At 47.2% G+C, this 26021-nt stretch overlaps 1 protein-coding gene across 2 annotated transcripts in view; it reads right to left on the reverse strand.

Moving 5' to 3' along the window:
* Positions 1–26021, reverse strand: part of LOC147896428 (uncharacterized) — an 84936-nt gene that overhangs the window by 21187 nt on the left and 37728 nt on the right. For both annotated transcript variants that reach the window (XM_087382910.1, XM_087382909.1), the window contains exons 5-7: positions 23514–23665; positions 1518–1579; positions 1086–1291 (exon numbers count right to left, since the gene is read on the reverse strand). In XM_087382910.1, the coding sequence (XP_087239036.1) occupies positions 1086–1291; positions 1518–1579; positions 23514–23665 (420 nt within the window). The remainder of the gene's footprint in view (positions 1–1085; positions 1292–1517; positions 1580–23513; positions 23666–26021) is intronic.

Here is a 26021-nt window from a genome sequence, read left to right on the forward strand (position 1 = left end):
ACAATGACCCCATCTCCGGATTTCCATAGTACACAGGACATCTAAATGCAACAGCTCCTCTATCTCGGTCTCCTACATGTGGGATGCCTTTGCCCACCCTATTTCAACCCGTAGCTTGTGGGAAGATACCTGAAACTGTCCAATCGAGATCCTCAGTGTATGTGGGAGATGATCTTGGTGTCGCCCGGTACTGTCCTCTGAGACCTATAAGCAGTGATCTCTGTAGAAGCTAAGTGGGGAAGCAATCGAGCGCCTAGAGGTCCATGTTTTTTCATCAGTCCCCAGGTAGGGTCTTCTTGCCTACTGGAAAACTATATTTGGGAGACAATGGCTAGTATCACATATAGCAGATCTGGTTTCCCATGGATCAGTACTGATTGTTGGAACCTATTCCAACTTTACCTTGGTCTATGAACTGACACTTTGAGAAACAAGTTGCAAACGAGATGGTCTCTCCTTTTCTTATCAATGCCCTTGCGGATAGATGATCTTGTATAATTTTGCCACAACATAATATAGAAGGTTCTTTTTTCTGGGGACACGGGAGAAGAAAGGGGGGCTGGGGTGAGAAAGGATTTAGTGTGGGAAGTTAATGCTCAGTTTTTGGTACTACTAATGCCTTTTTTGTACCAGTCAACGGACACTTTCAGATTCTGACATCCTAGGGCAGCTTGTCTTTACAATAAGCCTGTAAAAAATGAAATCTTGTCATGTGGCAATGCCCCATCATCTAGGGCTGTATAAACCTTAATTTGTGACTACATACAATTGCCTTGTTTGTGTATACCTCTCTAGCATCTCTTCGATTGTGAATGTTACAAATGACACCATACGTTTTCTCTCATTTGCTTTTATCTGCTCCACATCACAGCCTTGTTGAGAAAGAAGTGCTCTGGCTTTGAGTAGCATCACAAACCACTACCCTATTGCTCCATCGCAATTGAAAAATTGGAAAGGTTTATAGCCTAGGATTTCCACCCTTTCCCTTTCTTTCTTCACTCTTCTTTTGTTTATATAGGGACAGCAAATACAATCAGGCAGAAGAGTCAGAAAGCTCGAATATTTGATGAAATTTGACCACCAACCTGAAAACCTTTAAGGGGTTCTGTCTCGAAAGGATAAATACAGTAAGAGGAAGAATAATGGCAGAATGAATTAAGAATCCTCCAAGAACTGTTGCAATGTACAAGGCTAGGGACTTGAGCAGAAGAACAAGACTGCATGCCTTTAAGATTGTGCTGGCGATCAATGATGCAACTCCTATAGGGGTCAGTGAGATCACTGTAAAAATCTGAACATTATAAACAGAACACACCTTCAGTACCAGAATTTTCAAGCTCATGAAAAAACTAAAATGTCTCAAATATAGCCAGAAATGTACAAATCTCAAACTAGAAAACAGTTTGGACTGTCAAATGACAAAGGAGAAATATAAATTTATCTGCAAATGGCATCAAAATTGTTTGAAACATTGCATGTACACTGCAAATACTATGCCCAAAATAACATTAACTTACTATTTTCATGATAACCACATTGCACACCTCGATCAGTTGGATTACAATGTCTGCTTGCTCACCTGTTGATATAATTGTACTCCAATATCAAACTTGATTGACAACACCGATAGTTTGCATATATGTTTTACAACATGTCTGGATACATCTTCTATTATTTCTCAAATACACTTTCAATGCAGTCCACATTCATGCTTCATAATCAATTACTTGATGGTTGTGAGGTTTATCTCGCCTTGGATTAGAGCATTGTTCACACTTAAATCGTCAGTCATACAAAAGATAACCATATCAGTAATTTGTGGTGCTGTAAAGCTGAATTGTTTGCATGGAAAATAAACTGAGGCGACTTGACAAACTCGATCGAGAGCTGCTGCTCCTCCCCGTTCCCCTGCTGCTCCCCCTCCCTCAGCCCGTCTCTCTCTCCCCTCAGCCTGTCCCTCACCCCCTCCCTGCTGCTCCCCCCCCTCCCCCCCTGCTGCTCCGCCCCCTCCCCCTGCCTGTCCCTCGTTCCCTCCCCCTGCCCTTCCGCCCCCTCTCCCTGCTTCCGCCCCCTCCCCCCTGCTGTTCCGCCCCCTCTCCCTGCCTCCGCCCCCTCCCCCCTGCTGCTCCGCCCCCTCTTCCTGCCTCCGCCCCCTCCCCCCTGCTGCTCCGCCCCCTCTCCCTGCCTCCGCCCCCTCCCCCCTGCTGTTCCGCCCCTTCCCCCTGTCCCGCCCCCTCCCTTGCTTGCCCCTCGCCTCCCCCCTGCTGTCCCGCCCCCTCCCTGCCTGCTCTCCCGCCCCCTCTCTTCCTCTCACTCCTGCCCTTCCCTTCTCTCCTTCCCCTCTCCTTCTTCTCCTCTCCTTTCCCTCTTAGCCCTCCCCTCCAACGCCCCCTCCCTCCCTCTCAGCTTGCCCCTCTCCCCTCTCAGCCCCAGCCCCTCTCCTCCTTCCCTCCCCTTCCCCCCTGCTTCCTCCTTGCCTCCTTTCCCCTCCCTTGCCCCCCGCAGCTTTTTTGGAACGGAAGGAGCCTTTATTCTGTTCGAGTCGGCCTCCTCACCTTGATTGGCGATGGATACCCCGTCAGCCAATCCTACTCCATCTCCACCGGCCGCGAAAACTATCACTTTCTCTAAAGACGAGTTGCAGCAGCTCAAGAAGGATGTAGAGATTGAATGCTCTACCACATTGCTAGCACGCATTGCTAGCACGCATCGTCGGGTCTCACCCTTCCAGATCCCAAGCCAGAGACTGGATGCTTGCGGCTCTCCCCCCAGACCTCACTCCTCGATTGTTAGATGTTCGCCTTCTGCGACGAGGTTTTTTCCAGGTTGTTTTTGACACTCCAGAGGCTGCGAGCACTGTGCTCAAGGCCGAGTTTTTACACCTGGGACACAAGAAGATCTTCTTTGAAGCCTTTCACCTTGGTTTCGACCCAGTAGAGGCAGATAAGAAAATCTTCTCGCTCTTCATCAAGTTCCCCGGGCTTCCCCAGGTTTACCATCGACTTCTTTCTGTTATTGGGGAGCATTTTGGCGCAGTTGCTGAGATCCCACCCCTCCCTGGGTTGCCATTGACTGCAGCAGAGGCAACCAAGGCTGATGGGGTTCCTAGAGTTAGGGTCCTTTGCAAGGATCCTAACCTCAAGATGGACCACGTCATGATCCAGCGCCCGGATGGTTCCTTTTTTCGCCAGAGAGTGGAGATTTCAGGCAGGCAGGACCAGTGCAGGATTTGCAGGACCTCGGGACACTTTGCCAGGGATTGCCCCAGGAAGAAGAAAAGGCCTAAGAAGCCCTCTGGTACAGCTACCGCCTCAGGGCATCGACAGGGGGGACAGGGGGGGGATTAGACCCGGCACTTGCCCCTCGACCTCGACAGAGGGGTGGTACAGGTCCAGCTCCTGCTCCTCGTTCTTCACGTGGCGGTCCTGCTCAGTCAGGTGGTGGTACAGGTCCAGTACCTATTCCTCGGCCTTGACAGGGGGGTGGTACAGGTCCTTCAGCTGCTCCTCGACCCCCACCTCCCTCAGGCACACGCGACGCTTTACAATGGGTTCCAGTACGTGTGCAGGTCCCTCCTTCAGTTCACGAGGGTACCTTAGTAGACTCTGCTTCACCTCGAGCTGTCCTTCCTGTCTCACCTTGCACAGTCCGAGACGCTGAAGCTTCGACCTCCTCCCCAGTTGCAGCTTCTTCCTTAGATCCAGCAGTGCCAGATGTTCCTCTTGAGGACGGAGAGATCTCCGCGGCTGGGCAGACACAGGGTAGAGAGCATTCCTCACTCCCTCCCTTGGATAGGGGGAAGGGGATAGCTTACACTGTTGATCCTCTTCCCTCACAAGGGATCCTTCGTACTCCGGTGTCTGGATTGCTCCACAGGAACTCGTTTTCAGCCTTGGCAGAGAGTTCAGATTTCCCAGAGGAGGAGTTTGTGCCCGCTACTTTTGGGGAGCCAGTGGTTGGGTTTCCTATTGACAGGGCTTCTTCTTCAGGTGCCAGGATTCTTTCCCCTATTGACTTTCCACCACTGGGTTCCTTCCCTCCCTCCTCGAGCAGGAGGTCTTCCCCTGTTGAGGGGTTTGTTTCCGCCACTAGGTCGGGTAAGGTGTTCCACTCTACATCCTCCCGTCGATGAGGATTATCAGTTGGAACCTAGGTGGCGTCCCACATCACCGCCGTAGACAGCTGATCCGGGATCAGCTTCATCCAGGTGTTACTGGGGGTCCCATTGATATATTATTTATTCAAGAGCACAAGCTGGATTATAGAGATTGTGCCAAGTCAGGCAAGTTGCTTTCAGGCCATACTTTTTGGTCGCCTGCATTGGGCACTAGGGGAGGCACTTCTATTTCAGTTTCGCAGTCGGTTCTCCCCTTAGTTGTTGGGCACGGAGTCATTATCCCCTCTAGAGCTCAGTGGATTATTCTTTTGATTGGAGGGCGTAAGGTTGGCTTCCTCAACCTATATGCCTCTAACATTAGAGGGGAACGTGTCCTTATGTGGAAGACTTTGCTCTCCTGGGCCCCCATTGTGGATTCTTGGGTGATTGGAGGTGACTTTAACATGGTCGAGTTACCTTCAGACAAAAAAGGGGGTAGAGAAGGCGGACTTCACTCTTTGGAGAGAGCAGCTTGGGATGCCTTCCTTTTCCATTTCTGTGGCAGAGATACTTGGTGTGATGATGCCTTTCTTATTCAGCCACAGTCCCTCCTGTTCTCTTGGTCGAACAGGAGGCAACAGATGCCTATTCATGCACGCATTGACAGATTTTATGTAGATGACTGGGCACTAGACAGAGGTGGATCGGTATGCATTGCTGCGGGGGTTTCCACTTCAGACCACTTCCATGTTGTTCTGGCTATCTCAGAGCCTCACTTGAGAGGCCGATCTGCCAGCATCAGGATTCCAGATGCCTTTTACACAGAGGAGGACCTTACGGAGGCAGCCCTACGGATATGGTTTGCTCATGTCCAGGGTGGGCAGCCACATCCATCACATTTAGCCGCTGCCCTCTCTGGTATTAGCGACTTTTACTGCTCAGTTGCTTCTACCAGGAGACGAGATATTCTCAGACGTGAGATTGGTGTTTGCCAGCAGTTAGCAGCTTTGCAGAGGGAAGAGCAGAAACGGCCTTCAGATGCTTGGATTCAGGAGCGCCTTGCTGCAGCGAGGGCTCATCTGCAGTTATTGCTTGATCAGAGAGCAGAGTATGCCTTTCATGCACGGGAGTCCTTCTGGATTCAGATGGGTGGTAGAGTCAATAAACACTTTTTCTCTACTCTTGGCCCTAGACATAGTAGAGAGAGTGTATCTCAGCTTATTGACTCACATGGGGTTTTACAGACAGCCAGATGACGTCTTACGCATAGCTTCAGATTTCTATGCCACCCTCCTTACTGCTGATCCTGAGACACACGATATAGAGGATGCTAGACAGGCTATTTGGCAGAGTATCCCAGTGTTAGTGAATCCGGATATGCATGTTCTACTTGACGCACCTTTCACCAACACAGAGTTCAGGACTGCACTTTCAGCCCTTCACAAGGGCAAGTGCCCAGGTTTAGATGGCCTCACCCCGTCTTTTTTCATTGCTTTTTGGGATATGATTGGAGACTATATTACTTCAGCCATGCAGGCCATTTGGGACTCTGGCGAGATGCCTGAGTCGCTTACAGAGGGCCTCATCCACCTTATCCCAAAAGGAGGTAGCAGAAATTTATTGTCCCAGTGGAGGCCTATCACACTTCTGGGGACTTGTTACAAGATTCTGGCCAAGGCTATCAGCCTCCGATTGCAGCCACTTCTCCCTGATCTTATTCATGACACTCAGACGGGATTTGTGCATGGCAGAAGTATTTTTGATAACATTTTTTCTTTCTGGGAAGCTTCAGAGTGGCCAGAATCTTGCCATTCTACTGTTGGATTTTGAAAAAGCTTATGACAGAGTAGATTGGAGTTTTTTGGAGGGCACCCTTCTACGCTTTGGATTCACTCTGATGTTTGGATCAGAGGTGTTTCCTCTTTGTACAGATCAGCCCATAGCCAGGTACTTATTGGTGGGGTAAGGGGTGAGAGATTTCAGATTTCGAGATCAGTCCGTCAGGGATGCCCCCTTGCTCCTTTCCTTTTTTTATTCGTGGCCGAAGCTATGAGCATCTATGTTAGATCTCAAGCTGACATCTTTGGGCTGAGACTTCCCATCAGAAGAGAAGAGGAGCTGCTTGACAGTGAGTTGGCTGATGACACAGCGATTTATTTGGATGCCTCTCCACAGACACTGACTTCTTTCAGGACAGCATTGGATTTATTTTGCTTGGCGGCAGGGGCGCAGATAAATTGGCATAAATCCAATGGCTTTTGGATCAGTGATGAGGACACTCCAGTTTGGGGGCTTGACATAGGGTTCACTTGGGTTCAGAGGGGTGTGCCTATCAGGTATTTGGGCTGCTAGGTCGGCTTGGGTATTTCTACCACACAGCAGTTTGCTCCCGTGTTGGAGAGCATCAGAAGGAAGCTTCTCTTTTGGAGCTCAGCCAAGCAGGATCTTGCCTCTAGAGTTGTGGTGGTCAACCAGGTCCTCCTGGCCACTGCCTGGTTTATTTGTTCATGTTGGTGCCGTTCTAGGGACTGCATCATTCAGCTCAGAAGACCGATCAGGAACTTTCTCTGGAGTGGGCTTGATGGCACAGCAGATGCCTTAGCCAGAGTGGCTTGGGAGATCCTCATCCTCCCTACACAGGATGGGGGTCTCAATATTATTGATCCAGATTTACAGTGCAGAGCTTTACTTTGCAAGATAGTGGTGCGAGGACTTATGCCAGGACAGGAACCGTGGAAGGACTTTCTTATCAGCAGCATACAGAGGTGCACACCTTCCTCAGGAGGAGACTAGATGAGCAGTGTTAGATGGATCTTCACCACAGCACACCTCAGATCACCTTCATCCCCTCTCATGGTTGCCATTCTGAAAGCTTGGGCTAGTTTCAGAAGCTCTCTTCGGAGGATTCCTCCTTCCTCCCGGGAAGAGATTGATAGGCAGCCCATCATGTGGAACGACAGTATTTTAGATGATCGTGGTAGACCACTGGGTGCCTCACTCTACATGCAGTGGGCCAGGTGGGAGAGGGGACCTGCTTCTTCTTTGGGATCTTGGAAAGCTTTCCGTAGGCTTCCAGAGGAAACCAAGTCAAGGTTGACAGGACATCTCAGAGGGAGTGCAGGGAGGATCTTGCAGATTGAGACAGCCCTTCCAGAGGCTTGGATAGACACAGATGATTTGCCTCTCACTTCCTCCACTTGGGCAGGTACTTTCTCGAGAGGCGGGGTTCCACTTCAGATCTTAGCCTTCCGAGATGCACAGGAGGATGCTTTGGTTTTCAGTGTCCAGGATGGTGGCAGATTGCTCAGATCTACAGATGATATCTTGCTTGAGTCTGCTTTTCAGCCTATCAGGGTCGTAGGCCTTTTGATGCAGGGATCAGATTCAGAGTGGTTCTTAGACCCTGACCCCCAGTTACTCTCCACCGGGTCTTGGAGACTCTGGCTCTATGGAGGAGTTCCCATCAGGTATTTACAGTGGGACCCCGGAGAGTGGGAGTGGATTGACGCGGGGCATCGAGAGAAGACCATCCCCTTCTTTCGTTACACGGTCAGTAATGCCAGGAGATTTCAGCTCAGTAGTAGAGGCTGGAGACCCTCCAGAGTTCCTCATTGGGAGACTTTTGGTATTACTGCGGATCAACAGAGGTACTTCTGGAGGAGGCTCTGGAAATCCCACAGGAATAGAAAGATCACTATCTTCTTTTGGCTTTCTATTCATGGAGGGATTGCAGTGAACCTTTGGAGGTCCAGATTCGGAGCCGACCCTACTTGCCCTCGTTGCCTTTCTGCTTCGGAGTCTATTCAGCATTGCTTATGGGATTGCAGACAGGCGAGATTGATTTGGATGGGGATAGCCAGGATCTTCAGTCACTTTGCCCATTCCCCACTTTTTATGACTTGGGGCTCGGTGGCTTGGCTTTCTCTTACAGGACCTCAGGTTTTCTATGAGGGACTTGACTCCTCTCGGGCCATTTCGGTTCGACGTCATCGGGTTGAGTTCTGCTCGTTGGATGTGGTTCCACACCGTCCTTTTACAGCTGTACATGCCTCTGTGGATACTTCTTGGGAGATTATAGCGAGCATAGCAGCCTGGCATATCTGGAGAGCCAGATGCACAGAGGCTATGGAGGGTACTCAGGTTCATCCCTCGCACACATTGGCTAGTATTATCTGGACAGACATCGTACACACTCTGATGGCCGTATGGACGGGTATGCAGGGGGACTCCCGTGCAGCCTCAGCTAGGAGGCTTCTTCCTTCAGGGAATGGAAGGATTCTCCTTTCTTCTCTGAATCTACTACAGGGTTGAGATGGCACTTTCAGCCTCAGCCTTGGTTTCTTTCCACCTCACTCTGAGGGGTTTTTTATTATCCTCATGATTTCATGATGTATTCCGCTTTGAGCTTGCTCTCGCGGGTTTTTGTTCTTACTTAATAGAAGTCTTTTTCATGGAAAAAAAAAAATTGTTTGCATGGGTGTGGACTTATGCCTAGGCAAGAGCCCTAGAAGGACTTCTTTATTTGATCATACAAGCTTGTACCCCTTCCTCAGGTGGAAATTAGGTAGACAGTACTAGGTGGATTTTACTTCAGCCCATCTCAGATCTCTTTCCTCTCCTCTTATGGCTGCTACTTCGAAAGCTTGGAATAGCTTCAGGAATACTCTTTGGAGAGTTCCCCCCACTTCTCTCGGAAAGGTAGATAGGCAGCCTGTCATGTGGAATGATAACATACTTGATGAGCATGGCGAACCACTTCGCAAGTCCCATTATATGCAGTGGCCCAGATGGAGAGAGGCCCTGCCTCTTCTATAGGATCTTGGAAAGATTTCAAAAAGCTTCAGAGGATCGTAAACAGCTTTCAAAGCCACCTTAGAGGAAGTGTAGGGAGGACTCAGCTGATTGATGCAGCATTACCCGAGGACTGGGTGGATATAGATGACAGGCCTGTTATTTGTTCTACTTGGATCAGGGCCTTCTTGAGGACAGGCATTCCTCTTCAGGTCATAGCCTTCCAAGGAGCTTACGAGGATGCCTTAATCTTTGATGTTCTGTCGGGTGGAAGGCTGTGTAGATCTTCAAATGATATTTTCTTGGGCATTCCCTTCCAGCCTGCCAGGATCATAGGGTATGTGGAGCATGGCAAGGACCAAGAGTGGCACCTAGATCCAAACCCACGGCTTAATCTCTTGGGTTCCTGGAGGATTCGGCTATATGGTGGAGTCCCCTTTAAGTTTCTGCAATGGGATCCTCGAAAGTGGGAACGGATTGATCGCAAGCCACCAATAGGAGAGTCTTTGCTTCTTTCGTTAATACCATAAGTGATGCTAGGAAATTTCAAATCAGTTGTAGAGGCTGGAGGCCCTCTAAATCCCCCACTGGAAGAACTTCCATATTTCCACTAACTTGTATAAAATCTTTTGGAGGAGACTCCAAAAATCCCTCAGGAATAGAAAAATCACTCGATTCTTTTGGGTGTCTATTCATGGAGGGATTGCAGTGAGCTTGTGCAGGTTCAGGTTCGGGGTAGAAGCCCTCCCTCCTCAGAAGTGTCCAAGGGAGGATGGCTTGACCCCGAGTTTTTCCCAATGTTATTGGGAGCATATTTTCACTCCACTTAGGTTGGCCTGCTAGGAGATAGATTTTCGACTCAAGCTCCTTTCTACAGTCTTTGAGCCGAGGCTAGATTTGCTTGATCCCAAAGGACTTACACACCTCTTAAGAAGAAGGCCCTGCAAAGCTAAATTGTTTGCATAGACTCTACTTTTTACTTAGGCGCCTCTCAAAAGGAAGGTCCTACAAAGGGTCTTCATTTCTTTGACTTCATAGTAAGTAATGCCAGAAAATTTGTGGCATTGCAAAGCTAAATTGTTTCCATAGACACCAGGTTTTACTTAGGGACCTCTCGAAAGTTCTGCAAAGAGTCTTCCTTTCTTTGACTTCATAGTAAGTAATGCCAAAGAATTTTAGATTACTGCAAGAGGTTGGAGACCTTTAAAGCTCAACATTGAGAGAGCTTTAAGATCACCTTGGAGATTTAGAGATCTTTTTGGAGGAGGCTCTGGAAATCCCTCAGGAAAGTTCATGTCTTCTTCTCGCTTCCTATTCATGGAGGGATTGTAGTGAATCAGCGGAGAAGCATTTTTGGATCTGATCCCTCGTCCTCGGTGCTTACCAATTGATGAGTTATTCAGGACTGCCTCTGAGAGTGTAGACAGAAAGGATCATTTGGACCAGGATAGCAGAACTATTGCGTAGGTTTTCCTTCTCCACTTTGTTCATTACTAATCCTAGGAGATTGCAATTTGGCACCATGATGTACAGTTCTGTCAATTCAAGCCATCCCTATCTCTCAATACAATCTGCACATGCATCAGTGGACACTAGCTAGGAGAGTGTAGAGAGCACCGCTATTGGCACATTTGGAGATCTAGATGCACAGACGCTATTGATGGCATCTAACTCCAAGAAAAAAGGAACGCCCTTCTACTACCTGGCACAAAGGATAGCTTTTGTTTATACGCATGCAATTGATTGTTATCTAACTTGATCTTGAGTTTGATTTGCTTTCATTGAATTATTTCCTCCCGTGCTACTCCACCTATTGATAGGGATACTACTTCGTGATTAGATTCCAAGCCTTTGTCATCAATTTTATACTCTTTCATCTCATGGGCTGCATGTGCATTCATTACAAGGTAGTTTGTGACACCAGGCACGCTTGGCCAAGTGGCATGGGTGCCCCTAAAAGCAATACCACCCATCTAGGAATGCAATACCAAAATGAAGGAATGTCTCACCATGTACATGGAGAAAATGATTACCTTCATGGACACACAGGATGCCATGGGAGAAGAAGATGCTGTTACAATAGAAACACCCCCGACCACATGACAACAGGCGTTGACCACATGTCGACCATGTGTCAACATAGGTTAGCCACACGACACGAGGGGTTGACCACACGGGTTCATCCAGGAATCATTCATGGATGGATATAGCGGGTACAACCTAGTCCGAGTGAAAGAACAAGATCAGCCCAAGACTACCTTTGCCACTCAATGGGGAACATACGCCTACCGCATGATGCCCTTTGGATTATGTAATGCCCCGACAACATTTCAACGACTTGTAAACAAACTCTTTCAGGAGAATATCGGCAAGTTTCTTGAGGTATTTCTAGATGACTTCTCAGTTTTTAATGGTAAAATGGCCTCCCATCTTGATCCGGCCATACAAAATGATCATCTACATAAGTTGAGATGGGTCTTTGATAAGTCAGAGAAGTGCGGTTGTGTTTGAATCCTAACAAATGTTTCTTTCTCACACTCTGAAGTGTTCTCCTTGGTCATATTGTTTCTACTGAGGGCATGACTATGGACCCCGCCAAGATAGAGGTTTTCTCTCTATGCATGGGTCCTCCTCTTTCCACCCCGGTGCTACTTTCTCTCTCTACAAGGATCCTCCTCTCTACACCTGGTGCTACTTTCTCTCTCTACATGGGTCCTCTTTCCACCCCGGTGCCACTTTCTCTCTCTACAAGGGTCCTCTTTCCACCCCGGTGCCACTTTCTCTCTCTACAAGGGTCCTCTCTACACCTGGTGTCACTTTCTCTCTCTAAGTGTAACCTCCCCTTTTCATCCCATGCCACTTTCTCTCTCTAAGTAAGGCCTCTCTTTTTCACCCCGTCTCACTTTCTCTCTCTAAGTGAGGCCTCCCCTTTTCACCCCGTGTCACTTTCTCTCTCTAAGTGTGGCCTTCCTTTTTCACCTCGTGCCGCTTTTTATCTCTAATTGAGGCCTCCCCTTTACACCATGTGTCACTTTCTCTCTCTAAGTGCAGCCTTCTCTTTTCATCCCGTGTCACTTTCTCTCTCTAACTACGACCTCCGATTTTCATCCCGTGTCACTTTCTCCTTCTCTTTCCACCCTCTGTCCACCCCCCACCTCTCTCTAACAAACCCCTTCCCTTTCCACCCTCTGTCCACCCCCCACCTCCCTCTTACAAACCCCTTCTCTTTCCACCCTCTGTCCACCCCCCACCTCTTTCTTACAAAATCCTTCCCTTTCCACCCTGTGTCAACTCCCCACCTCTCTTACAAAACCCTTCTCTTTCCACCCCCCACCTCTCTCTTACAAACACCTTCCCTTTCCACCCTATGTCCAACCCCCACCTCTCTCTTACAAAATCCTTCTCTTTCCACCCTATGTCCAACCCCCCACCTCTCTCTTACAAAACGCTTCTCTTTCCACCCTCTGTCCACCTCCACCTCTCTCTTACAAAGCCCTTCCCTTTCCACCCTATGTCAACCCCCCATCTCTCTCTTAAAAAACCCTTCCCTTTCCACCCTCTATCCACCCCCCACCTCTCTCTTACAAACACCTTCCCTTTCCAACCTATGTCCAACCCCCCACCTCTCTCTTACAAAAACCTTCCCTTTCCACCCCATGTCCCTCTACCACCTCTCTTACAAAATTCTTCCCTTTTCACCCCATGTCACCTTGCTATATTTGGCCCTACCCCTAGCGCTCCAGCCAAGTTTGGCATGTCTTCTCCTAAGATTAGCACCTCCTTGCTATATTTAGCATCCCCTTCTAAATTTAGCATCTCTTTGCTAAAATTAGCACTCAATTTAGCACCAGCTACCCCTCCTTCTCTACTATCTCCTACCCCCCTCATCTACTCTCCCTCCTCTTTTCCACCTTTCCCGCCACCTCCACTACCTTGGCGCTACCCCTAGCGATACCTTGGCCACCTTCCTTGCCACCTTTCCCTTACTGCCACCTTCCTTGCCACCTTTCCCCCCTTGCTGGCACCTTCTACTCCTCGCCACCTTCACCTCCTGCTTCCTTTTCATTGCTCCTACTGTTGGTGCCCCCCCCCTTGGCTGCCTACAAGCATCACTCCCTCCTGCGCCCTTTCTTCCATCGCCTCCCCCTTGGCTGCGCCCTTTCCTCACCAGCCCCTCTCCCTCACAAGCTCTCTTGGTGGCCAGCTCTCCCAGCTCTCCCCCTCCATCGTCACAACTCCCTCTCCAGCAGCCCCCTCTCCCTCCTCCCTCATCGCAACAGCCTCCCCCTCCCCTCTACCCTCTCTGGCAGCCCCCTCTCCCTCCTCCCTCATCGCAGCAGCCTCCCCCTCCTCTCTACGCACACCCCCTCTCCCTCCCCACCCGTCCCCTCTCTACGCACACCCCCTCTGCGCCCCTCCCTCTCCCTCAACGCCACTCCTCCCCCCTCTAGGCACACCCCCTCTGCGCCCCTCCCTCTCGCTCGGCGCCACTCCTCCCTCAACGCAACCCCCCCCTCCCACTCCTCCCTCAGCGCAACACAACCCCCCCTCCCACTCTTCACTCAGCACAGCCCTCCCTACCTCTACGTCACCCCCTCTCCCCTCTCCTGGTACCCGCCCCCTACCTACGCCCCTCTCCTTCTACCCGCCCCCTACCTACGCCCCTCTCCTTCTACCCGCCCCCTCCCTACGTCACTCTTCCCTCCCTATAGCTCTACATCTACCCCCTCCCTCTACCTCTCCACTTGCTCCCCTCTTGGCTACCTACTCCTTCCTCTCTCCCCCTTTACTCGGCCCGGCTCTCTAGGCAATCTATCACACTCCTCTCTCGGGTCTTGACAGGCCCTTCCGGCCACAGGCTCCTATCTTGTTGGCCTCAACATCAACACCCCCTCTTCAGTCCTTGCCTCTCCAAACCTCCTATCTTGTGGGCCTCGACATCAACACCCCCTCTTTAGTCCTTGCCTCTCCAGACCTCGACATCGACACCACCTCCTCACTCTTTGCCTCTCCATAGGGCGCCATCATTCATGCCTGCCCGTGCTCGTCGCCACAAGTACAAACCCAAATTACCCCAAGACACTCTATTCGTTGACTTTCATACAGCTCGGGCAGCCCGCAAAGCAGGATCAAGACCAACCTCCATGGCATCACCTGGCAAACGCACCACAGATGACCAGGGTGCCAGGTCTACACCACAGAGCACTTCCAAACGCCCTCGAGCAATTGTAGACTCACCTCCCTCCAACAGGATCAATATCATATCAGATGAGGAGCTATCCCCTTTTTCGAGTTCCTCCGATTTAGATCATGGAGGCTTTGACTATCTGCCCCCCACAGGTACTATCAAGACGACATCCAAGGCATCCAATGGGCATAGTACAAGTGGCGGTAATTTGGCCCAACAAAGTACAGCTGGCGACCTCCCACCCCCAACTTCATCTTCCTCGATCATTCGGGTGGTTTTCAAACCTTTCCTTGATCCCACACTCAAGCTGTCTAGCATTTTGTCACCTGATGAGGTAGCCCGCATGTCTCTCACAGAGTTTAATGATGTCACACTTCCACCTCTGCCATCTCTTCCACTGTCACTTCCCCAGTTCCTGCCTCCTCTCCTCTTTTTACTACCGGCGATACCACCGGTATAAGACCAAGTATGAAAATCTGAGAAACGTGATGGACACGATTGAGGCTGAGAGGAAATACACCATCCAGAGCTACATATGACTGGGACAGAGCAGATGGCTGAGGAAAAGGCTACAGAGCTACATACCACTGCAGTAGAGCAGAGGGCAGAGGCGAAGGCAGCAGAGGAGAATGCTACTGATGACCTCCCTCAGTAATTTGATACATGGGTTTTTTTTTTTGCACTGTTAGATTTTTGACAGGCTAATTGGCTGTCATTGTAAATATCATGGTGTCCTATCCTCATGATGTACTCAGTTTTTGCAATTTTCCATGTTGTACCTCATCAAGCAGCATTTTATTTTCATTGTTTCATTTTAATACAAATTTTGGTATTACTTGTAAGGCCAGCCACATGGTCTGTAAAATTTTCTTTTTCTACTCCATCGCCATATCAATGGTTTGTAAGTTCTTTTTTTCTTTTGACGATTTCCCTCCTCCATTTCTATTCATCGGGACGGTGAATGATAGTGGCGGGGGAAACTGCTATAATAGAAACACCCCTGACCACATGACAACAGGTGTTGACCACATGACGATAGGCATTGACCACATGTCAACAGGCGTTGACCACATGACGACAGGCGTTGACCACATGTCGACCATGTGTCAACACAAGTCAGCCACACGACACAAGGGGTTGACCACACGGGTTCATCTAGGAGTACTATCCGAGGCGACCATGCATCGACACATGTTAACCACAGGTCGTCACATGTCAACCACAAGTCAACCAAGAGTACCATGCCCAAGGCGATCTCATTGAAAACTGCGCACATGGAGAGTGAGCTTAGCACATGGAGCAGTCAAGAGTATTTACAGTTACACAGTGGTTCAGTGGTTCAGTGGTTCAGTGGTGCGGTGATCCAGCTCACCTGCACATGGAGAATTTACACCATCCTAACTAGAAGAGGCTGGCGAGTCAAGGAGTCAGGAAGTCACCGTAGCCATCTAGAGAGCCAGCGGCGCAACGGCTATCCTCAACAGCTAAGGAGATAGGAGGATGACCAATGGGAAGAAAGGGGGAGATTCTTAGCGAAGAAGGGACCCTTCAAGGCGAGGATGAGGATGAAGGCGAAGGTGGAGAGGGGAGGGGAGATTCAGCATTGAGCATTCGGCGTTCCACATTGGAGCGGGAGAAAGGAGAGTGTGAGGAGAGATAGAGGCTGGAGCTACGAGCTTGCTCTCGAGCTGTGGCGGGGGGCACGGTCTCCTCGCTCTCTGGACTCTCTGGGCTATGTCTAGAGTGATCCCTCGTCTCTGTCGGTCTCCTCTGAGGAAAGCTGTGATAGGTCGGCGGACCTCAATAAAGCTAAAGGGAATTGCATAAAGCTAAAGGGAAACTAATGCAGGATTTCAAAAAAATGGATGCCAAAATGGAAAAGTATACCAAAAAGGCCAAGACTTGGATGGACAAATGGACACAAAACCCAAAAGCTAATTCAAGAAATATTTGAGGAAGAAAATAGAAGAAGGAACGAAACTTTGAACCTAACAACAGTTGGGCAAAAAGAGAATGCAATCAGCCCACTAAATACATCCATGGATTTTCCTTGGATTTTCCTAAATGCCAAGTTTGGGATTTTTATTACACTGAGAAAGAAAGAAAGATATATTAACAACCTCGGGACACCTCAGGAGACCTCGGGAGAGCTTAGTTTCAGTCGAAGATCGGGGGATGTACATACTAGATCCATAGTCACACAATATGGAAGGTATCTAGTAGACATGTGCACCATACTGTTCATGAGCTGCTCATTTACAATGCACTACAAAGATGGCCATGATCAAAGGAATATACATGTTGCCCTCATGGGGGTGGCCACAATGTAGTGGACTTACATCATGGGATCCCCAGCCTCCACTTCATAGATATTTGATCTCACAATCAACACCTTCATGCAAGGAGCAGACGCCAAGAGCAAACCACTCCTACTAATCCTTCGACCAACCTGTCATTCTCCCAGCCTATTCGCGACACACATAGGGCCCCCTCATCTACATACTACGAATATGACTTTGACCACTCACTAGATGACATAAATGGTGGCTATCTTAGTGTTGTCTTAGAGTTATAGATGAGCAACCAAACATACACGTCAAATCTCTTCTTCTCACTACTTTCCTCCACATCGCAGCACCACAATTCTTTCCCTGCACCATGGAGCACACAAGAAAGCGACCTGAAGGGTCTATACTTTAAAATAGTTGGTATGATGACAAGTGCAAAGTCCTTAAACAATGTTGGCACTCTGAGACCAATCAAATACACCTTCACAAGGAATGTGTAGCAGTAATTCCAAAGAATTTTGGATTCTGGAACGAAGACCACCATGTCCTATCAAGGACCCTAGTCTTTAGAAAGCTTATGCAAACACACTCTAGGACGTTTTGGGCCACCCCATACGTATCTTAGAGGGCATGCCTTGCCCAACCACCTCCATGCTCTTCATCATAGCACGCCTAAAAGAGGCTATTAAGAACTTACAAAATGGCAAAGCGAAGGATCAAGAGGTTTGTGGACTCCAGAAGGCCTTCAAATATGTACCATGAACTCATCTCATTGCACAACTCCGAGCCTTGGATATTGCACACAATGTTAAATGGGCAATCATGGCCTTGTATGAGAGAATTATGGGTAGAGTATGCACTACACAAGGGTTCGCAAAGGGTAAGAAAAACCATTGGGGCACCCTCTTAAGCCTTTACATTGATGAGCTAGTTGCTTTTGTTAACACACTATCAAGTCCAGAATCAATTCCAATACACTTTGTCATACCTATGTTGACGATGTAGTGTTGATCTTAGACAAGCCAGAGGTGCTACAGATGAGGTCAACCTTTATAAATCAAGGTTATGATCTTCAACAATAATGAAGCTCAACTTCAATTCGAGGCTTTCAGAGTTGTAGGGAAGATGAACACACTTCTTTGATTTAGTTCGACCAATAGGCCTATATGCAAAGTGCTTTCTGGGCAATAGACTTTAGAGAGGATTGGTTTTGAGGCTATGGGTCATGGTGGTGCTGTCCCACATGACCCAAGGGAAGAGAGGACTCCACACAATATTATCCTAGCATAGCAAGACCCCTCCACACAGATGCCTCTACCATATCTAGATCTAGTTAGAAAATTTGGACGGATAGATACAAGTCGACAAAGATTATCATGGCTGGCCCTTTCATCATCTATGCGACCTGCAGCTAAGGGAGATGAGCAGTACTGCACAGGTCTCTAGATGGTTCCAATCATAGGGCATGTCTATTAACCACTTACACCGTCCTAGTATTTACTACACACTCCCTTCTTGCACTTGACATAGAAGAAGATTCATAAGGTCATTAGGGATGATTTCCCCTCCGCCCTCCCCGCCCCCTACACCCACATGCCATGCTCCGATATGGCTCATACTCCCTTTTGGTCATCTATAGATAATTCCTTAAGCTAAAGGCAAACAGCTAGTTATCTAAGCCATTTCTTTTCTCTTCTTTTTTCATGAAAAGACTTCAATTAAGTATGAATAAAACCCGTGATAGCAAGCTCTAAGCAGAAATACAACATGCATAGCATGAAATAAAATGCCAATAACTCCTCAAAATGAGGTAGGAAATCCAATGTTGAGGCTGAAAATGCCACTACCGCAACCCTGTAGAAGACTCCAAGAAGAATGGGGAGCCTCTCCATTCCGTAAGAAACACAACTCTCCTAGCAAAGGCCACTCTAGAGGATCCTTGCATGCTCATCCAAGTGGTCATCAATGTATGTATAGTATTTGTCCAAATACTGGCCAAAGTATGAGAGGGGTGGACCTCGGAATGGTCTAGGGCCTCTGTGCATCCAGCTCTCAAGACATGCCATGTTGAGATGCTTGCTAGAATCTCTCAGGAGGAATCTACCGAAGCATGTACCGCTCTAAAAGGTAGGTCTAGTACATCATCCAGAGGGCATGACCCTACTAAGTGTTGTCGAATCGAGAGAGCCAAAGAAGAGCCATGTCTCTCATATAATACCTGCGGGCCTTACAGGAGATCAAAGCAACTGAACCCCAGGTCATGAAGAAAGGGTGCCTGGAGAAGGTGCTTAAAATCCTAGCAATCCCCTTCCAAATAATCCTTGCCTGTCTGCAGCCCCATAAGCAATGCTCGATAGATTCCACTACAAAGTGGCAACAACGAGGACACGGCCCAAACCTGGACCTCCACAAATTAATTGCAATCCCACCATGAATAGACAGCCAAAAATATAAAGTAATATTTCTATTCCTGTGGTATTTTCAGAGTCTCCTCCAAAAAACTCTCTACAAATCAATAGAAATCTGAAAATTCTCCCCCAATGAGGAGCTCCGGAGGGTCTCCAACCTCTGCAACAACTGATTTGAAACCGCCTGGCTTTACTTACCTTCCAAGGCTCCTACCCAGGCAAAAGTCCCCTTATCACAACCTTGCAAAGTAATGTCCTGCACTGCAAATCCGTCTACGATATTGAGACCTCCTTTTGCAAGAAGGATCAAAGTCTCCCAAGCCACCCTGGCCATAGTATTTGTAGTGCCATCTAGCCCATTCCACAAGATGTTCCTAATAGGCCTCTTGAGCTGATTGATGCAATCCTTACACCAACAAGAGCAAAGCATACCATGCCATGGACAGCAAAACCTGGTTAAGAGCCACCACGCTAGTAGCTAGGTCTAATTTGCCTAAACACCAAAAGAGGAGTTTCCTCCTCATGCTCTCCAACACTGGAGCAAACTACTGTGAAGAAGAGATACCCATAGCGCCTAGCATCCAAGATACTTGATGGAAACACCCCTCTGAATCCAAGTAAAACCAAAATCAGCCCCCAATCAGGAGTGTCCTCATCATTGATCCAAAAATCATTGGATTTGTTCCAATTAATGTGTGCACCAGTTGCAATACAAAATAAATCCAAGGCTACTTTGAAAGAAATGAGCGTCTGAGGAATGGCATCCAAAAAAACAGCAGTGTCATCTGCCAACTCATAGTCTATTAGTTCCACATTATGTCTTAGGGAAAGCTTCAGCCCAAAAATGTCAGCTTGCAATCTGAGAAAAATGCCCTAATAGCTAGGTTTAATTTGGCTGAACTCCAAAAGAGGAATTTCCTCCCGATGCTCTCCAACACTAGAGCAAACTACTGTGAAGAAGAGATACCCATACCGACCTACCATCCAAGATATCTCCAATTAATGTGTGCACCAGCTGCGATACAAAACAAATCCAAGGCTGCTCTGAAAGAAATGAGCATCTGAGTGGCATTCAAAAAAACAGCAATGTCACTTGCCAATTCATTGTCTATCAGTTCCTCATTATGTCTGAGGGGAAGCTTCAGCCCAAAAATGTTAGCTTGCAATCTGATAAAACTGATCATAGCTTCAGCCACAAAGACAAAAAGAAAAGGGGCGAGAGGGCATCCCTGACAGACTGATCTGGAAATCTGAAATCTCTCTCCCCTGAATCCTCTGATAAGTACCTGGCTGTTGGCTGATCTGTACAAAGAGGAAACCCCTCTAATCCAAGCATCTAGAAATCCAAAACGATAAAGGGTGCCCTCTAGGAAATCCCAATCCACTCTATCATAAGCTTTTCTCGAAATCCAGGAGTAGAATGGCTAATTTCTATCCACTTTGTGTAGCCCAATATGAAGCCTCCCAAAAAGAGGAAATGTTATAAAAAATGCTCCTTCCATGCACAATTTCTGCAATCCCCTTTGGGAATGAGATCGATGAGACCCTCTATGAGTGATCTAGGCATAGTACCACAGTCCCAAACAACCTGCAAGGCTGAGGTAATCTGCACGCTGGCCTCATCTTTGACCGGCATGACAGGATCCGCCGCAAGAAGTGAGAAATAAATATTGGTGGCTATGCTCATGTGACAGCACTTGGATCAGTCTGTAAAACCCCGTCTGAGTCAAAAACCTAAGTGACACTCTCTTTGCTATGTCTCAGTCCATGAGCCGTGAAAAAGTGCTTATTGACTCCACTACCCATCTGAGTCCAAAAGGACTCTCGCACATGAAAGGCATACTACAACCAGCTCAGACACAAAATTGCAGCAGTCATAAGCTACTTGCAATCTGTATTGACAGCCCACAATCAAATTGCAGCTAAAATGGGCCTTTTGGAGCAAATCGCAACGAGGTTCTGGCCTCCTGCTCTGCTCGTACAAGTCGTAGCAATTCTGGAGCCCTCAATACAGCTAGAATATTAATTGCAACAGGATCTCTCTTCCTTGAATAGCTCACATGCGTGGTCGGTTGAAGATTCTCAAGCTATTATCACTTGCATCACTGAGTCTGTCAATGCGTCCATGGATGGGCATCTGCTTGACCATGAAAACTGGAGACACTGTGACAAGGTGTGAAAAGCATCATCCAACCAAACATCTCTGCCACCACTGAACTGGAATAAGAAGGCATCCCAAGCTGTTCTCTCCAAGGGAAAAGCATCATCCAACCAAACATCTATGCCACCACTGAACTGGAATAAGAAGGCATCCCAAGCTGTTCTCTCCAAGGAATGGATACCTCCTTCTCTACATCCTTTCTTATTAGAAGGCAACTCCACCATGTTCACCCCCTTTGACCTAAGAATCTGTAATGGGAGCCCAAGAAAGAAGTTTATTTCATAGAATGACACGGTCCCCTCGGTTGTTAGGGGCATAAAGGTTGAGAAAACCAACCTTATGTTCCCCAATCAAAAGAATAATCCATTGTGCTCTAGAGGGGATAATGATACCATGACCAACCACTAGGGGGAGACTGGAATCTGAAACTGAAATGCATGTCCCTACCTAGTACCAAACCCGAAAGCAAGTTAGAACCATTTCTGGCATCCAGCTTGTGTTCCTGAAGGAAAAGAATATCAATGGATCCCCCTATTATGCCTAGATGAAGCTGAGTACGGGTAAGCTACCTGCGGCAGTGATGAGGTATACCATCGAGGCCCTATATGTTCCAACTACCAATCCTCATCGACGGGAGGAAGTAACAGGGAATGCCTTGCCCGAGCTACTGGTGGAAACAAACCCCTCAATGGGGGAAGACCTCTTGCTCAAGGAGCGAGGGAGAGAAGCAAGTGGAGGAAAATCCACGAGTGAAACAACCCATCTACCTAAAGAGAGAGTCATCCTGAGATTGAAAGGAATTGCCAACCACTGCATCACCGAAGGTGGAGGGCACGGAGTCCTCATCCGGAATGTCTGCTAGATCTACTAAGGCCAAAAAAGAATTCTTGAAGTTTAGGCCTTGCGTTGGGGTATGTAAGATGCCTGTAGTCGAAACTAGAGAGACTATAGCTACCACCCCCTTCCCTTTATCCAAGAGGGAACACGTGGATGAAGGATGTGCCTACTCGTAAGAACCCTGAACATGAGGATCTGCAATAGGGGTAGGCGAGGCAGCTTCAGTGTTTGGTGCAAGATCTTGAGGTAAGCAAGGGGAAGCCTCAAGTACCACTAGGGGGATTGAAGACTGGGCAAACTCCTGGGTGATAGCTGCTGGAACAATAGAAGTAATAGCAAAGCTCCCAACACGAACAGGAGAAGTAGCCTCAATGGGGCCACCCATTAGGATGGGAATGTCCATGGTCTGCAAGGGAATGGCATTCAAAACAGCGGTCGTTTGATCTGTTGATGGTGGAGGTCAGTGAGCCCACTGAAGGACTGCAGGTGCCGCAGGTGCTGGTCATGTAGAGAGTGAGGTCGATGCTGGAGGAGCACTTTGTCAAGAAGCTGTACCAGCACCCTATTGTGGTGGAGCTGTACCAATACTTTGCCGTGGAGGAACACTCTAAGTAGGTTGAGGAAGATCTGTACTAGAAGGCTCTTTAGGCCTCTTCTTGACGAATGGACTCCCATTCATCCAATCTTCAACCGCTCCCGCCGACCAAGAGAGCCGTCATCTTCTCAAAAGGCGAGTTCCAGCAGCTCAGAAAATACGTACAGCTTGAGAGCTCTACCACTCGAGCTCTACCGAGCTCTTTGCATGCATCTATGGATCTCACTCCTCTAGGTTACAGGCTAGAGATTGGATGCTTGCAGCTTTACCCTCGAATCTCGCCCCTCGACTTAAAGATGTTTGCTTGTTGGGAAGAGGTCATTTCCAAGTGGTCTTCGATGATCTAGAGGTTGTGAGCACCTTGCTCAAAACCATTTTTTTGGCTCCCTTCAAACTAGGCTATATCACAAGGAATTCATACAAGCCAAATATGGTTCTAAAAGCTGTCTTATGCACATCTTCAGGCCGTATCCTGATCTGGTGGTAGCCACTCTTCAAATCTATCTGGCTGAACATAGCAAACCCTCTAACCTATCCAAGATATCATCAATCCTGTGTATGGGGAATCTATTCTTAATTGTGATCTTATTCAGAGCTCCGTAATCTATGCACCATCCTCCAGGATCCATCTTTCTTTTGCATCAACAAGACGGGTGAACAATAGGGGGAAGAGCTGGGCTGAATCAGCCCCTTATCCAAGATATCTTTGACTTGGTTCATGATCTCCTCTTGCTAGGATGCACTAACTCTGTAAGGAGGCTTTGAATCTATAGAAACGGATGGCTTGGCACCTGCCTCTTCATCAAATTCCCCAGTCTAAGCCATTTTTGACTGAGTCAACAGTCCAGATGGGCAAACAGAAGAAATTAGATAGCACCGGTGAAAGAGTAGTAGCTGAAAGAGTAATAATGGAATATAGCAATGGTGAAAGAGTAATAATGGAAGTGTATTGGAGATTGCAAATGCTTTCTATGTCCAAAGGCCACGAGTAAGAAGGGAAAGACTTTGTGTGTGCATGCAGCAAATGCTGAAATTACTATCTGTTGAAAATTTCAGAGGACTGAACCAAGAAGCGTAGAAGCATAGTCCTACTTCGATTTTCTACCTGAAAAAACAAAGCAGCAAACAAAAGGGCATTGAATACATTACCAAGTGTATTCAGCATGAAAGCAAATACAATGGAGAATGTGATGACTCCAAGAAAATTTGATGAAGCAGCTGCTGCAACAATATTGGTAGGAATAACACTCCTCCCAATATTCAAAAGTGAGTCCATAGTTGAGTTGTCAGCAGATGAAGACCTGGTTATGAGGACATACACCGATTTAAAATTCACAATGATACAACTGGTAGACAAGGAACCAAGAATGCCTTATCTAGCTCTTGTCAGCACTCTCAACACAATCTATATGCAGATTTAAAAAACATTGCCTTCAATTTCAAGAAGAGAAATTAACCATTTTATGCAAATCATTTATTTCTCACAAGACTGAATCAATGGGGCTTTGAAGGACAGAAGATAAAAGATTGAAAGATAACTGTCTCTGAAGTTCAATTTCAAGAAGAGAAATTAACCAATTTATGCAAATCATTTATTTCTCACAAGAGTGAATCTATGGGGCTTTGAAGGACAGAAGATAAATGATTGAAAGATAACTGTCGCTGAAGTTCAAAGGGCGGAAAAGAACCCGGAAGCCTTGAAGGTTTTGGAGTGGTCAAAGCATACGTGCAGAACTTCAAGATCCGAAGTCTCAAATTGATCACTGGAAAATCGTAGTGCTTAGATGACATGCACAAAAAACTTGACAAAGGGCTTAAAAACAATGCCAAGCTTATCACACATTCTACAGACACAGGAAAAGTAGAAAACTGGAAACAACAGAACCCCTACAAATCTAATCATAAAGCCCTATTGGACCAGTGAATACTAGCACTTGGACAAATTGCCTTCCATTAGCTTTCCCTCCCACAAGAATCTTAAGTGAACATAGTGCATTCGCAAAAGGACGACATACCATTGAAGCATATGAGAAAGAGGAACTCTTGCAGAAGACTTGAATAGGATCTCGTTTACGTGGTATATCATGGGGAGCTTGCAGCTGCTGACACGTGGGAAACTAACCCCATATGCATTGGTGCCCCTTTGAAGGCCTTGGATATAAAGGCTTGTTTGACTTGTCTCTCTCATCCCTCCTGAGACTTTTTGGGGAGGGAGAGAGAGCTTTGCATGGCTATGGGGGGATGCGTCAATTTTACGAGCAAAAACCTATGAGCAGGTTTATCCGAGCGTGTTTTTCAAGAGATTTTCAAAAATGTTTTTCTTTAGGAAACATGGTTTTTACACTTTTATTTTCACTAGAACTAGATCCCTTTATCATAAAAATATACAGACTAGTCACTCATTCATTTTTACACAACATAATTTTCTTATTTAGAGACATCCCTTTGTACCCCTGTTATTACCTTAAAAAAGTGTTGATTCCTTTAAGAAACATTCCTCATAGTCACTCTCAATGTAATAATACTATGCATATATAATTACTTATTGACACATTTCTATCATATGACAATATCTTTTTAGTGTTTTTATAGCATATTAATGGACATGTTTCTAAAGAAGTTTAAATTACTATAAATAAGTATTAACTTGGGCTTATATATCACTCTCATAAAATACATGTAATATTTAATACTATATATGAAAGATTTTCCAAAATATAACTCCATAGATGTGCTCAAATGGGGTGTTCCGATCAATTTGAGTGGTTGAATGACTATATTTGGACATTGGATATGAAAGTTATGTCACTTTTAAAAGTGCTGTCCAAGGTAGTTTCGCCAGCGAAACTACCTTGGGAGACTTGCTTCAAAGGGGTTTCGCTGGCGAAACTACCTGGATGGCTTGCTTCAATGAGTTTTCTTTAAAGAAACTCTTTCATGAAGATAGGTTGAGAGAGGGTTTTCAATGTCACCCCCTATTAAGTAAAAGTTGTAAGAAGGATCATAAGGGAATTTTCATAGAGAAGTCTACTCTACATGTGGGTTTCTTCAAAAGCCATCCCATTATGCTCTCACCATTCCTACAGATTCACCTAAAGATTTTTGTATAAAATAGGCATTGCTAGAATACTTTGCATATTTCTAAGTGAAACTATGTTTTCTTCTGATCGATTTTTGCCATATTTATGCATAGTTGGAAGCTTTTTTTTTCCTTCGCTCGGACACTCGGAAGATTTCGCTCAGAAAATGCTCGTCCCCACTATGGGGCAGGGCTTGGGACCCCCCGTACCTGGTGCGCTCATGGTGCCACGTGGAGTCTGCTACATGGCCCAGCAGTGGTATGAAAGCTCGGAGACGGCGGCGGCTATTGCACGTGATTGACACGTGGTGCTGTCTGGACCTGTTTGAACCGGCGGAGATGTCCCTTGCTTGCTTGTGATCTCAACTCTCTGGCGAAGGAAAGAGCCACCGAACGCTGAAGCATAATGTGGTCATCCGTGATGTTAGGGTCACAGACTAGGGTCCCTAACTCTGGGCACCCCATCAAACTTGATTGCCTCTACTGCTAAAGAGGGCATACTGGGTAGAGAGGGGATCTCTGCGACCATACCAAAGGCAGCTCCAATGGAAGGAAGGAGTCGATGGTATACCTGAGGG

The sequence above is a fragment of the Dipteris shenzhenensis genome, chromosome 12 (genome assembly GCF_047967505.1).
Source record: "Dipteris shenzhenensis isolate YYH24624 ecotype China chromosome 12, Dip_SZ_1.0, whole genome shotgun sequence".
NCBI classification, from domain to species: domain Eukaryota; kingdom Viridiplantae; phylum Streptophyta; class Polypodiopsida; order Gleicheniales; family Dipteridaceae; genus Dipteris; species Dipteris shenzhenensis.